Source organism: Dipodomys ordii, unplaced genomic scaffold (assembly GCF_000151885.1).
Source record: "Dipodomys ordii isolate 6190 unplaced genomic scaffold, Dord_2.0 Scaffold37, whole genome shotgun sequence".
Lineage (NCBI taxonomy): Eukaryota > Metazoa > Chordata > Mammalia > Rodentia > Heteromyidae > Dipodomys > Dipodomys ordii.
The window spans coordinates 14,280,431-14,295,744 of record NW_012267253.1 but is presented as its reverse complement, the minus strand read 5'-3'; the positions used below and the strand labels follow the sequence as shown (position 1 = coordinate 14,295,744).

The 15,314-nt window shown below is 34.7% G+C and overlaps 1 protein-coding gene across 1 annotated transcript in view; it reads left to right on the top strand.

Moving 5' to 3' along the window:
- The window catches only part of Ccdc88a (coiled-coil domain containing 88A), a 130,107-nt gene that overhangs the window by 45,187 nt on the left and 69,606 nt on the right, over positions 1 to 15,314 (top strand). Inside the window, exons 6-9 of the mRNA XM_013017916.1 lie at positions 1,656 to 1,739; positions 3,670 to 3,810; positions 10,187 to 10,359; positions 14,202 to 14,283. Of these exons, the coding sequence (XP_012873370.1) occupies positions 1,656 to 1,739; positions 3,670 to 3,810; positions 10,187 to 10,359; positions 14,202 to 14,283 (480 nt within the window). The remainder of the gene's footprint in view (positions 1 to 1,655; positions 1,740 to 3,669; positions 3,811 to 10,186; positions 10,360 to 14,201; positions 14,284 to 15,314) is intronic.

Sequence of the window (15,314 nt, the reverse complement as noted above, 5' to 3'; positions counted from 1 at the left end):
AAGGCTAGCGCTCTACCACTTGAGCCCCAGCGCCACTTCCGGCTTTTTTCTTTTTTTTTGCTTATGTGGTGCTGAGGAATCAAACCCAGGGCCTCATGCATGCAAGGCAAGGGCTCTACCACTGAGCCACCTTCCCAGCCCCTCTTTCAGAATTCTTAAAGCTCTTAGAGTTTGAATTAAGGTGAGATTTAATAGAAATTGTATATATTTTAAGGGTAAAGGAAGAATTCTTACTGATTTGTTTTATGCTCAGCAGAGTAAGTTCCTGAAGATAGTAGGAGTAAAGAAACAATGGCTCTTAGGCTTAGAAAAAGAAATCTGTTTGGTTTAAAATAAAGGTAGGAACAAAACAAAGATAGCTGAATTAGAGAACTCTTTGGAGAGTCTTAGTTATTACCTTTTACACAGCTGCCATTCTATATTTTGATTGACTCAGAAGCTATTTATGTCAACATTTATATACATGGTAAAGTAAAAAATTGCGGTTACTATTCCTGAAAAGCTAGTTTATATATGCTTTGAACGTACAATTATAAAATAATTAACTGCTTGTTTTCACAAGAACTATTAAATATTTAAAAGGCAAAAAATAGTTTTAAAACTAATTTTTAACTTTCTCCTGAAACTCTTTTGACTTCTAGTTATAACTAGAAATTACACATTCCTGGTGATTTAGTATTATAATTTGGTAAACAAGTAGACTATAAATAAGAGCTTAGTTTCTTAATGATCAAAGAGCTACTTTTTCTTTTCGTGAGTGTATTGTCTTCACTAGTAGTTCAGTAATTGGCTGTGGAGATGCATCAGAGTTAGACAAGGCAGTGCTGTCTTTTTTGTATGCACTTCTCATTTGGTAGCTGCAAGAATACAGTTGTACTAGCAGTTGGATTTTGGAAGAGATTAAAGATGCATATTAAGTTGTTACTTAATACTAGGGAAAAATTGTGTTTTCATTTTGGTATATTTAATTTTTACATAAAGATTTTTAAAGTTTACGATGAATTAATTTGATTATGTGCATTTTTATATATGCATTCTTAAATTTTGCCCCTATTTACTTCATGTTAGAAACAAGTCAAATATTTATTGTATTACTTTGCAAATATTGAAGTAGGCCTCAAAATTGAGTTTCTTTTATTAGAATTGATAGGATGAAGATGTGAGCATGAATTGTAAGCTTGAAGTAAAAAATTGCATAAATTTTTTCAAACAAGAAGAAAGACTGTGTTGTTTGGTGTTAGCCAGGGACTGCCTGAGCATTTTGGCTGTGTTCCGAATTCTGCCAGTGACTCACTTGTGTTTTTTGGCAAGTAACTTATTCTCTCTGAAACAAGTTCTTGATTCTTTACTTCTCTGTAAAGTTAGCATAATAATATTGTACTGACCTCAGATGGGTTGTGTCATAATTTCCCACTTTACAACTTTTCCTACATAAAAATTGTATGGATTTTCAATACCTTTCTGTTTTAAATAAATACGTCTAAATCATTATTTCTTTATTAAGCAAATACTTGAAAGAGGCAATTTGAATGTAGAACAAAACCTTTATTGTACTGTACAAAATATAGCCAATGCTGATAGATTGTTAGTTATATATCAACATTTTAAGGATGATATTTTTCAAAGAATGAATGTTTTGTTTTCATTTATTTTAGTGTCAGAAAAAAGAAGAATTTATTGAAAGAATTCAAGGATTAGATTTTGATACAAAAGCAGCAGTTGCCGCACATATTCAAGAGGTAATGACATGTATAAATTTTATAATTTTTAATGAAGTTTCTAGGGTGTCTGTCACTCAGAATACTTAAAATCATGAGATAAGCAAGAAGAAAGAAACTAGAGGCATGACTCAAATGATAGATCACCAGCTGTTAGTGAAGAAGACAAGTGAGAGCATAAGCCTCTGAGTTCATGTCGATTCAGGTACAAAAAATAAAAATAAATTTTTAAAAAAGGGAATAAGAACAAATAAAGATCAAATATAAATAAACACTGTCTTTTCTTTATAGTGCTTTATACATGGCATAGTGCTAACTGTAAAGTACTCATTACTTTTATCTGAGGGAGAGAGTGATTTTTGAAAAGTAAAGTATGTCTTTATTAGAATAGCACAAAGTGAATCACTCTATAGAAATAGCAGAAAATGGAAAACTGCTTGTAATTCAAAACTTCTTACAGAAAAGTAAGATAGTAAAATTCGTATTATGTCATTCCTATAATTTCTAAATGAATGACTATAAAATATTTTTGAATATTTTTTCTTGAATACAAATAACATCATTTGTAGAAAGTTAAATCTAGGGAATGATGTATCAAATAATTGGAGTTAATACGATCTATTTGTTAAAATTTATTTTAAGCTGAGTATCTACAGGTTCCCACCTGTAATCGTCCCTACTCAGGAGGTTGAGACCTGGAGAATTAACATTTGGAGCCAGCCTGGGCATAAAAGGTTGTGAGACTCCATCTCCAGTTAACCAACAAAATGTTGGACTAGAGGTGCTACTCAAGTGGCAGAGCACCAGTTGTGAGCAAACAAGTTAATTTAGTGCCAGGCCCTGAGTAAAAGTCCTTCTATTGGCAAAATAGAAACAAAACAGGGATGGGAACATGGATTAAATAGTATCGTGTAGCCAAGCAAGTGAGTTTAAAGCCTAGTATCACAAAAATATAAAAAGTCCAGTTGCTTTCATAATAGTTGTCAGGAACTACTTTTCTGTAAGGATGTTTTGTTGATGAGAAAATGAATATTCATTTTTAAATCACTTAATTTAAAATAATTTTAATTTTGTTTTCATTAATTTTTTGTGTGTATGTGTACGTGCATGCGTGTGTGTGAGTATGCGTGTATGTATATATGTACACATATATGTGTATATATGCATATACACATATAAACACAGTCATTTATACATATACGCATATATGTATAAGCACACACATATATTCATTTATTTATACATATATATACATACACACATATATTTATACACACACATGTATACTTGTATATAGTGTGATACACACATATAAATATGCTTATGTTCACTTATTTTCATGCTTTTTGGTTCTTGTTTTTTTCTCTCCCCTCCCCCACCCCCAGACGTGGGGCCTTGGGAAGGGAACTGCAGGGTGGGGGCAGAGGCATTTTCTCCTATGGGAAACCAGATGATGATTGAGTAAAATTAGCCATCCATCCTTGAGAATTCTCAAGGAGATGGGCTGGGAAGTGTCTGGGTGGTAGACAGCTTCCCTAAAAACTCGGGTCTAAATGGCAGCAGCGATGGCAGCGGCATCCATCTTGTATACAGACCGAGTCTCCATGTTCAAAATGAGACGCCTCTAAACTGAGTCTTTGCATGTTCTTGAGCTCATGTGTGGCTTTCATATTCTGCGTGGGTTGACACACAGGCGGGAGATTCATTGGAGATGAGTCTCTTTTGGAGCACCGGTTCCTGTTCCCTCCTTCCTTCGGGGACATCAAGGAAGAGGTTGCCTCTGGCGGGTTCCAGGCTGGCAAGCTCTGTTTTTATTAATTTTGAGTGTACTTTTGTACATTAAATACCATATTGACTTTTCACTATATGAAATTAATGATTGAGCTAATATTGTACCAAAACGTAATCAGTAGAAGCTGTTTTTTTCACTCCTTTGCTTACCTCTCTTAAGGTAACGCATAATCAGGAAAATGTGTTTGATCTGCAATGGATGGAAGTGTCAGATATGTCTCAGGAGGATATAGAACCACTATTGAAAAATATGGCATTGCATCTAAAGAGACTTATAGACGAGAGAGATGAACATTCAGAGGTTTGTATTATAAAAGTTTATATTATGAAGGTTTGTATTATAAAAGTTTGCTTTCTAACAAAATAAAGTGACTTTGGAAATTTTTCTGGAATTGATATCTTATGCATAAGAATAGAGATAGGTAATAAAGTACAGCCCTTTTTGGTATCTGTGGAAGATTTGTTCTAAAACTCCTTACAAATACCCAAAGCCTTAAGTGGGCAAATCTCTTATATAATATGGTATAGTGTTTGTATATACCACACAACCTACAAATATATATATTTGAAATAATCTCTAGAATTACATATTCTACAAAATACTCTGTCATTATATACAATGTAAATGGCTTGCAGATAGTTATTGTTTTGTATTACTTAGGGAATATTGACAAGAAAAAATCTATACATGTTCAGTACAGATACATGTTTTTTCTTACATATTTTCATTCACACTTGATTGAATCTGCAAATGTGGACCCCACATGGATATCCAATTGGGAAATTTTCCTTCCCTTTCTCCCTAATTTTTTTCCTTTTTCCCTTCTCTCTTTCCCCTTTCCCCTTCCTATTCATCTTCCCTTCCTCTTCCCTTTCCCCTTCTACTTCTGCTTCCTCTCCCCACCTTTAACCTTTTCTTCCCTTTTATTCTTAGTGAACCACAGTACCAAAAATGAAATATAAGAACCCCGAATTGTTAATAAATAAAACACAGTTAGGTTTTCTTTTTTCTTTTTTAATTAGTATTCTAATTTTGTTCCTACATTTTTTCAAGTTGTCCCCACATTTTATGCCCACAGTTCTGGCAATAGTATAGATTGTGAAATGAAGGAAGTGGAAAAACCATTGCTTTAAACCATAAGAATTTGCTTCAGGTTAATTTTGTAGTTTTATTGCCACATTTTGAAGTTGGAAAAAAATGAGTATGAGGAAAAGGAGAATAACAGGTGTTCTGAATAAAATGTTCTAAAGAGATCTCAAATTTTTGTAGTATGATGAAGTGTGATCTGTAAAAAGAGAATTATTATAAGCTCTTTAAAACAGAACTTTGCTTTGTAAAAAGAACAAAGTTACACTGAATTTTTTTGCACTCTCAAACCAGTTTTTGATTTTAGAACAGTTTAGAGTTTAGTGCATGCAGTGTTAATGTTTTCTTAAAAGCAGACCAAAGTATTCTGCCATTCAAGCGAACATACATCTTTTTGTACTGTTTTGTAAGTTAGGTAATGAGTACATTTCTTTTTGGACAATGTTATTCCTTCTTTCCCCATTTTTCCCTCCTGTCCCCGTTCATGAGTTGTATGGTTGATTTTCAATGTAGAGGATACTGAGTATTACTGTTCTATTTACATGTGAGACCCATTTTTGAGATTATTTATATGAGAATTTGTATGGTTGCTTTTGAGACCAATGAAAATCTACATAGAAGAAATTGCTAATGATTTTTTTCCTGAACTAAACACGTATCTCTATAGAGCCTTTCAGTTTTGATGAGAATTTTCCATTTTACTTCAGGTATCAAAACAGAAAAAAATACAGGAAATGAATTAAGAGAAAAATTAAATTTCTAAACTGGGCTAGTAGACTGAAGAAAGAAAAAGATGAATTATTGGGAAAAAATCCCTAGTGTGTATCCAGCTTTTCCTGAAATACTTAAATCATTTTATTTTTAATGTGATTTTTTTATATATTAAAGTCAACTTTGTAATAAAATATCTCATAATACATACTCTTGCAATATAATGTATAATATAAAATTGTATAATTTTATAATTATACAATTATATATAACAATATAATACAATATAGTATAATTTTTGAAAGGTAATATTTCATGTTTAAACAAAGGCTTGTTCCTTAGTGAATTAGTCACAGTATTATTTTTTTTTCTTTTTTTTTGGCCAGTCGTGGGGCCTGAACTCTAGGCCTGGGCACTGTCCTTAATTCAGCTCAAGGATAGTGCCACTTCTGGCTTTTTTTTTCTGCTTATGTGGTGCTGAGGAATCGAACCCAGGGCTTCATGTATCCGAGACAAGCACTCTGCCACTGAGCTACCTTCCTAGCCCCACAGTATTAATTTTTAAGTTATCTTTATTTGTACACATATGTTGTATTTTCACTTGACTTTAGTGTCATTACTGATGGATCTATGGTCTAGAACATTCTTAGATTTATATTTCAATTTTTATAATATGTTGCAATAAGACCATTCAGCTTCTGAAAAATTACTTTTAAAAACCTTTGCTTTGCTTTTATATGACTGATGGGCATGTATAAATTGCTTTTATCTTATTTACATGTACTGATGAAGACACTTGTCATTATGTGACTGTGGCAAATCTAAAAGGAATATGGGGCTGGGAAGGTGGCTCAGTGGTAGAGCGCTTGCCTTGCATGCCTGAGGCCCTGGGTTCGATTCCTCAGCACCACATAAGCAAAAAAGAAAAAACCGGAAGTGGAGCTGTGGCTCAAGTGGTAGAGCGCTAGCCTTGAGCTGAAGAGCTGAGGGACAGCGCCCAGGCCCAGAGTTCAGGCCCCACGACCGGACCAAAAAAAAAATAAAAATAAAAATAAAAGGAATATGAAGTACTGTAGTGTGATTGTTTGAAAATCCTTCCAGAATATATTATCCTGCCCAGTTCAGCATTTTTGTTACATTAATATTTGTAACAGAGAAAATAAATACCTTTCTCAGCTATTTGAGAAACAAGTTGTAAGCTGTTTAAAATTCATTTCTTTGGGAATTTTTTTCTTTAAATTTGAGCCACCAATAGATAATTAGAAAAAAGGTTTTCAGAATTATTATATGAGAGACTAGATATGATGGTATGTACCTATAATCCTAGCTACTTGGGAGAGGGAAATTGAGAGGATCAAGATAAGAGGCCAGCTTGGACAAAAAGTTAGCAAGACGCATCTCAAACCAGCATTCCAGATGTGGTGACTTGGGCTTGTGATTTCAGCTACATGGGAAGCATGAGTGGGAAGATTATAGTCTTAAGCCCAACCCCAAGAAAAAATGCCAGTCCCTTTTCTGAAAAATAACCAAAAAGAAAGAAGGCTAGAAACATAATTCAAGAGGTACAACTTTTGCCTAATAAGCCCTGAGTTCAAACCTTTGTTCTTCCAAAAAAATCAATATGCATTAAAAAGAACTACACATTTAAATATAGTATATAACATATAAATGTAATAATTCTGTATCCTGCTAAGTTAAAACAGGTTTGTTTTTTTGTTTTGTTTTGTTTTGTCAGTCATGGGGCTTGAACTTTGGGCCTGGTTGTTTTCCCTGTGCTTTTCAGCTCAAGGCAAGCGCTCTACCGCTTGAACCACAAACCACTTCCAGTTTTCTAGTGGTTTATTGGAGATAAGAATCTTATGGAGGGGCTGGGAAGGTGACTCAGTGGTAGAGCGCTTGCCTTTCATGCAAGAGGCCCTGGTTTTGATTCCTTAGCACCACATAAGCAAAAAGAAAAAAGCCGGGAGTGGCGCTGTGGCTCAAGTGGTAGAGTGCTAGCCTTGAGCTGAAGAGCTGAGGGACAGCACCCAGGCCCAGAGTTCAGGCCCCACAACCGGACCCAAAAAAAAAAAAATCTCATGGAGTTTCCTGCCAGGGCTGGCTTTGAACTGTGATTCTCAGATCTCAGACTCCTGAGTCGCTAGGATTACAGGCAAGAGCCACTGGCTCTCAGCAAAACAAGTTTTGATTTAAGTTAAGTTTCAACTTTTTTTTAAGCTGTAGATATTTCTTCAGCCCATTCTTTTTAACTAAGCACCAAATAGGAGATTTTAATAAATTTGAAATATTAATATATTTAAAATTTATGTTTCTTACTGTCTCTATTTTTATTTTTAGAATATTTTTTTTTGTCAGTCATGGAGCTTGAACTCTGGGCTTGGGCACTGTCCCTCAGCTCTTCAGCTCAAGGCTAGCGCTCTACCACCTGAGCCACAGCACCACTTCCGGTTTTCTGGTGGTTAATTGGAGATAAGAGTCTCATGGACATTCCTGTCTGGGCTGGCTTTGAACCGTGATCCTCAGATCTCAGCCTCCTGAGTAGCTAGGATTACAGGTGTGAGCCACCAGCGCCTGGCAACCACTTGATTTTTTTTTCCCTTACCATTTATGTATATTATTATGTTCATTCTTCAAACACATATTAACGAACAGTTGTTTTTTTCAAGATCAATGCTTAAAGTGTTACAGCAACAAACTGCCATACTTTCAAAAAAGAATCAAAGCTTAATACTCTCTAGTAAGGAAATTCCTCAGCACCACATAAGCAAAAAGAAAAAAGCTGGAAGTGGCACTGTGGCTCAAGTGGTAGAGCACTAGCCTTTAGCTGAAGAGCTGAGGGACAGCGCCCAGGCCCAGAGTTCAGGCCCCACAACCGGACCCAAAAAAAATATATATATATACATTTTTAAAAAGTGAGACATTGTCAGTGTTATTAAAATAAAAAATATAAGTGACACTTAAGGGACAATTTGTTGTTCCAGACTGACTAGGAATCTGGAGTAGTTAAAAATGTTCTCTTTGAGCAAGAGAAAAATTGGGTGATTAAAATTTCAATTGTAGATATGGTGACATATGAGCAAGAATAGTAAAGGAGACATGTCACACAAAAAAAAATTGGTTCTTTTTGGAGAAGCCTGCATATATTAAGTAATGAATATGAGGAAAGGAACTGTGGAACCATCTTTTGATGTCATGGAGTGGTTGTTTTTCTTTTTTCCTTCTTTTGGTGCTAGGACCAGGGTTTGAACTCAGTGCCTTGTACTTGTGTTTGGTTGTTGGGTTCAGAGCTGGTGCACTTGAGCCATGCCTCCCATCCTACATTTTGCTGGTTAGTGGGAGATTAAAAGTCTCTTAGATTTTTCTGCCTGATCTGGCTTCAAACTGATTCTCAGTTCTTAGCCTCCTGAATAGCTAAGATTACAAATGTAAGTCACCATTGCCCAGCTCCTTCTGAGGCTTATCAACATGGGCATGAATCAATAAAAGCAGTAGTTGCAAGGAAGCCAATATACCTTGATACAGGTACTAAAATGTATATCCCAAAGATGAACAGGTAAATTCTAGTAGATGGTCAAAACAAAAAATAAGTAATGACCACCTCATGAGAAATAAAGGTTATGAGTTTATGATAAAAAGGAAGTAACCAACTCATTTTGTGTTGAGTAGTAGAACACTTGGAATTACACTAGAAGTTAAATTGTTTGCCTGAGAAATTTGGAAGAAAAAGATTTAGAGAATTTACCAGTAAAGAAAAAAAAATTGGAAGAACAGAGAGAATGATAGTAAGAGATACATTATTTGTGTTAAATATTCATTAAAATACAGTTATATGAAAAAAAAAAGAAAAGGAGGCTTCATGGAGGGCCTTTGGAGAAAGGAATAAAGGAAGCTTTGAGATGGAAAGCAGATTATTGTGAGATATAGAGTTGAGACTAGCCTGGAGTTTCAGCATTGCTATTAGTTAATTGTGTAATCTTAAATGAATCCATCTTAGTACCTCAGTTACCTCCGGAAAAAAGATTAAATTAAACCTCTGATGTCTTATTCTCTCTAGCAGTTATTTCTCATTAATTATAAAATTCTAGAGTAGTACTGTCCAATTCTGTCCTGGTGGTAAGATTTTGTGTCTTGGGTTTGTCCAGCAGTATACTCATTAGCCACCTGTGTTGTTGTGTACTTGAATTGTGGATGGTGTAACCATAGAACTGAATTTTTAACTTAAAATTTTAAATAACCACCCATACTACTGGCTATTTAAATTGGACAGCACACTTGTAGACAAATCACTCTCAGTGTTGTTTCCTTTCCTGTATCAACAATCTTTATGCTTCTCTAATAGTTACTATCTACTTTTTTTTGTCATGATTGATTTCTTTTGTTGAAAAACCAGAAAGGGAAAAACATGAAGTTTTGTTCTTATGCTATCTACTAAATAGTTCATGTGCGAACTACTGAATGAAACTAAAAAATGGTAGCTAAGCCAGGTGCTGGTGGCTCACACCTGTAATCCTTAGCTGCACAGGAGGCTGAGATCTGAGGATCAAGGTTCAAAGCCAGCCCAGGCAGGAAAGTCTGTAGGATTTTTGTCTTCAATTAACAACAAAAACATAGGAAGTAGAGCTGTAGCTCAAGTTGTACAGCAGAAGCCTTGATCATAAAAGCTCAGGAACAGTGCCTAGGCCCTGAGTTCAAGCCCCAGGACCTGCACAAAGAAAAGAAAAGAAAAAAGAAAAGCAACTAAATATTATGGTAAAGTTTAAGATATTTTTGAACAGTGAATTTGATTCTTTATACTATAATACTTAGACCCAGTGAATAATATGTTTGTTGATATATAGAATACTAACAGTGATTTTGTGTTTATTTCTGTAATTTTTAGACTATCATAGAACTCTCTGAAGAGCGAGATGGTCTTCATTTTCTCCCCCATGGCTCTTCATCTGCACAATCACCCTGTGGTTCTCCAGGCATGAAGCGAACAGAAAGTCGACAGCATCTGTCAGTGGAACTGGCTGATGCTAAGGCTAAGATAAGAAGGCTTAGGCAGGAACTGTAAGTTGCTGGTTTTCAAGATTCATTGTATTTATGTAATCACAAAAGTGACATTAATAATATTTTTAGGCTTATAGACTTATTCAGTCAGTGGACCTATATTAAATTTTCACTAGTATTTGTTAAAATGAGAAAAATAAGCCAGGGACCAAGTGAGTGACTCACCCCTGTAAGCCTAGCAACTCAGAAAGCTGAGAGCTGATGATAGCAGTTTGAAGCCAAACAAGTCCATGAAACTCTTACAATTAAGTACCAAGAGACTATAAATGGAGCTATGGCCCAAATGGTAGAGTACCATCTTTTAGTGACAAATCTAAGGGACAGCTACAAGATCTTGAGTTTAAGCTCCAGTACTAGAACAAAAAAAAGGGAAATATAAAGTTTTCTTAATACCAATTTTTATCAACTATTAAAGGATACCTTTTATTTTAGATTTATATCCTTCCTATCTTTCTGTGTTAAAATTTTTTTATTAAAATTGTATCCTTCCTTTGGCAAATTGTTGGGCTTATTATTTTTTTATATTCCTTGAAATTCATAACACTGGGAGCCATTGACATAAATCAATAAGTTCTACTTTTTAAAAAAATTGTTTTTATAGGACTAAATTTCTCTGGTATTTAAGAATAATTTTTGTAAAAAATTAATTTGTGTCTATCTTCTATATCAAGTATTTGAAATATGTAAGTCTACTTAGTAAAATTAGTCACATTTAGTCTTGATAAAATTATTATTCAAATTTTTAAGATGTAAATTTAAAATTCTAAAATATAAATGTTACACATAGACATTCCTTAGTGAGCCATAAGCAAAAACATAACCATTTTCTGCTGGATATCTTGCATCATATATTTTAGGAAGAACAAAGAATTTTTGTTTCAGGAACATTTTTTACATTATGAGGAATTTGAGCTTCAGATTGTAGATTTTAAATTTAAAAATCACAATATATGAATTATACTTACTGATTAATGTAGTTAAATTGAATATGCAAGGTGGAAGAAATATTATACTATAGGAAAATTTGAAAACACAAAAATACAGCTTTCATTTGTGGATGTCTGCATTATTATGTGTCTATTGAAGTGAACACGCCCAGGATATTCTACAAACAGCTGCACCAGGAAAATTAGGGAAGAGATTGCTGTTATTAGTTTGACTGGCAGTTAATGGATAGGCTAAACAGTGAACACTAGTTCTTTGCATATAATTTAGCACAATCTTCTCCAGTCTTTAGATAAAGCATGCAATTAGAACTACAGTCATGTCTGTGAATCTGTTTAACAATTTGCATTATGTTAGAATTTAATTCTCAAAAATTACTTAGCTATGAAGTATATTAAAATTCCAAACAACTTGGATGGAATGGCAAAATTTGGTTTCATACTATACTGATTAGAAAATGGAAAAAAAATTTTTAATGAATAAATAAATATGCTAGATAAAGCAAGTATTCCTCATAACTAACACTAATACTTCATCAGGTATCATCTAATATCTTGATTGTTCCTTGAAAATGTTACATTCATGGATTTCTTTTTTTTTTTGCGGGGGGGAGGTCTGGTTGTGGGGCCTGAACTCTGGGCCTGGGTGCTGTCCCTCAGCTCAAGGCTAGCCCTCTACCACTTGAGCCACAGCACCACTTCTGGCTTTTTTCTTTTTGCTCATGTGGTGCTGAGGAATCGAACCCAGGGCCTCAGGCATGCAAGGCAAGCGCTCTACCACTGAGCCACTTTCCCAGCCTCTCATGGATTTCTTATACTAACATTAGTTTTTAGTCTAATTACTGTGACAGATCTTTACTAGAAAGAAATCATGATTGACAAAAGTAATTCAGATTGCTTTATATACACTAGAAAAGTATACAATAAATAATTGTAACTAGAATTTGAAAGCTATACTTTTTTGGGTTGTGCAACAGAATATAATTGCTTTTGATTTAGAAACATTCAGAGTAAAAATGTAATTTCTGATTTGGATAGAAGAAATAATTTGTTAATTTCATTTTTATGCACTGTCAAACCCTCTTTAGTAATTTTCCCCAGAAGTGGCACTGGGGCTCAAGTGGTAGAGTGCTAGCCTTGAGCTGAACTGCTGAGGGACAGCGCCCAGGCCCAGAGTTCAGGCCCCATGACCAAAAAAAAAAAAAAAAAAAATTCCTACCACTTCCATGTTTTGAAAGCTTCTTTCACATAAAGCATTTATTCTTTTTTTTTTAAATCTTATTTTTCTATAATTAGGTTTGTTTGTTTGTTTTTTGCTGTTACTAGAAGTCAGACTCAAGCTTGCTTAGCTTGCTTGCTCAGCTGACAGTCTACCACTTGAGCCACACCTTCAGTCCAAAAACTCATCCTATTAAAGTATATAATTAGGTAACTTTTAGTTTATTAATAGAGTCATGAAAACATTGCACAATAATTTCAAGACATTTTGATTTTTAAGACAAAATAAACCCTCTCTAGTCTTTGTGCCCTTAGCCCATATAATAACCAATATTTTTTTACATGACTTTGTCTATTCTGGTCATTTCATTTAAATAGGATCCTATAATATATTGATTTGTCATTGACTTCTTTAATTTAGCATAATGTTTTCGAGGTTCATCCATGTTATAGTAGGCATTGGTTAATGTACTAAATATTTTTATGGGTGAATAATAGTTTAAATTTTTCATTTTATCAGATGATGGGCATTCAAATTATTTCCATTTTAAGCTGTTGTAAATACTGCTACTATGACTATGCATATCTTTTAGCATTATTTTTAATAATGTTTAAGAAGTAATTGGTGATGTTTAAGAAGTAATTGGTTGAATGCTTTAAAAATAATTGGTTTGCCAGATATGGTGACTCACATCTGTAATCCTAGCTACTCAGGAGGCTGAGATTTGAGAATCTCGGTTTGAAGCCAGCTCAGGTAGGAAAGTCTGTGACACTCGTAGCTCCAATTAATCATTAAAAAGCCAGAAATGGAGTGTGGCTCAAATGATAGAGCACTAATAATGAAAAGGCAAAAAAGGCTCAGGGACAGTGTCCAGGCCCTGAGCTCAAGGCAAAGAACTGGCACATGTGCATACATGCATACACACACACACACACACACACTTGTTCATTTTTATTACAGCATTTACTGGAGTTTGATCTCAGAACCTTGAATTTGCTAGGCAACTGTTCTACCCCTTGAGCCATGACCCAGCTACTTTTTTTTAAAAATTCTCACTGACTTTCCTGCTGGCTTTGAACTGTGATCCTCAGATCTTAGATTCCTGAGTACCTAGGATTACAGGTATAAGCCACCAGCATGGGTTTCCAGCTACTTTTTAATCAGTATATATTTTTAATTCTCTGTGTATATATGAAGGAATGGGCAAAACTTTGTCAGTGTCACACTACTTAACTGTACAGTGAGTAGTGGTTAAATTGGCAAATTTTATTATATATTACCACAGTCAAAAATTAAGTTAAGACTTAATGTGGCTTAGTGTTAGAGTGCTTACCTAGCATTCATGAAACCCTGAGTTCCATTCCTCAGTACCACATAAACAGAAAAAACCAGAAGTGGCACAGTGGTTCAAGTGGTAGAGTGCTAGCCTTGAGCAAAAGAAGCTCAAGGATAGTTCCCAAGTCCTGAGTTCAAGCCCCAGGATTGGGAAAGAAAAAAAATTTAGTTAAAAAAGTATCCAGTAATTCAAAAAGAAACATTTGGAAGAAATGTTATTAATGTATGTTATTAATGTACTAATCCTAAATGTAATAGCTTATGTATTATGTAATGGTAATTCATTTACATTAGTGCAAATAGGGAAAATTGAGGTTTATCTTTGATAAGTTTTTGTGTTTCAGGGAGGAAAAGACTGAACAGTTGTTGGACTGCAAACAAGAACTTGAACAAATGGAAATAGAATTTAAAAGGCTACAACAAGAGGTTTGTACCTTTAACTATTACTATATAGGACCCTCAAGTAATTGGATATTGTGATTTTTTTTCCTTCTGATTTATAAACTTGACTTCAATACTTCATATAAATAAATGAGATAATTGAGACCTACAGGTGATGACTTTTTCAGTGTTTCTCTCATCAAAATGTTAGAGTCAAAATTAGAAAGTAAGATCTTTCGACTTTTATTTCTGTTCTAAACTTCTAGTTTCAAAAGATCATCTTGGGACAGGGGCAATTGCAAGTCTGTCTTTTTTTTGTGTGTATTTGGCTCTTGTGGCTTGGAAACCAGAACAACTCTATGTACTGTGAATTGTGCTATTTATGTGTATTTTCCGGGGCTATGATTGCTCAAGATACATGATTTTTATTTATTTTTTCTTTTTTTGGGTCTGGTCGTGGGGCCTGAACTCTGGGCCTGGGTGCTGTCCCTCAGCTCTTCAGCTCAAGGCTAGCGCTCTACCTGATATTTTAACTTACTTGTTAGAATGCTTTTTAAGTTTTTACTCTTTGCCTATTAAAAGATCAAAACTTCCAGTTTACTTTAAAAAATTATATTTCACCTAACACTGTGTTTGTGTGTGCGTGTGTGTGTATTTGTGTTTCAAATCTTTAAGGATTTTTGTTTTTGTTTTTGGTCTGTTGTGAGGCTTGAACTCAGGGCCTAGGCACTGTCCCTAGCCTCGCTGTGCTCAAGGCTAGTACTCCACCACTTGAGCCACAGTGCCACTTCTGGTTTTTGAGTGGTTAATTGGAGATAAGAGTCTCACTGGACTGGGCACAGGTGGTTCAGCCTGTGATCCTAGCTACTCAGGAGACTGAGATCTGAGGATTAAAAAAAAGAGTCTCACCTGGACTTTTCTGCCTAGGTTGGCTTAGAACTGCAATCCTCAGGTCTCAGTCTCCTGAATAGCTGAGATTATGGGCATGAGCCACTAGTGCCTGTCTCGTGTGTGTGTGTGTGTGTGTGTGTGTGTGTGTGTGTGTGTGTGTGTGTGTGTGTGTGTGTGTGTGTGTG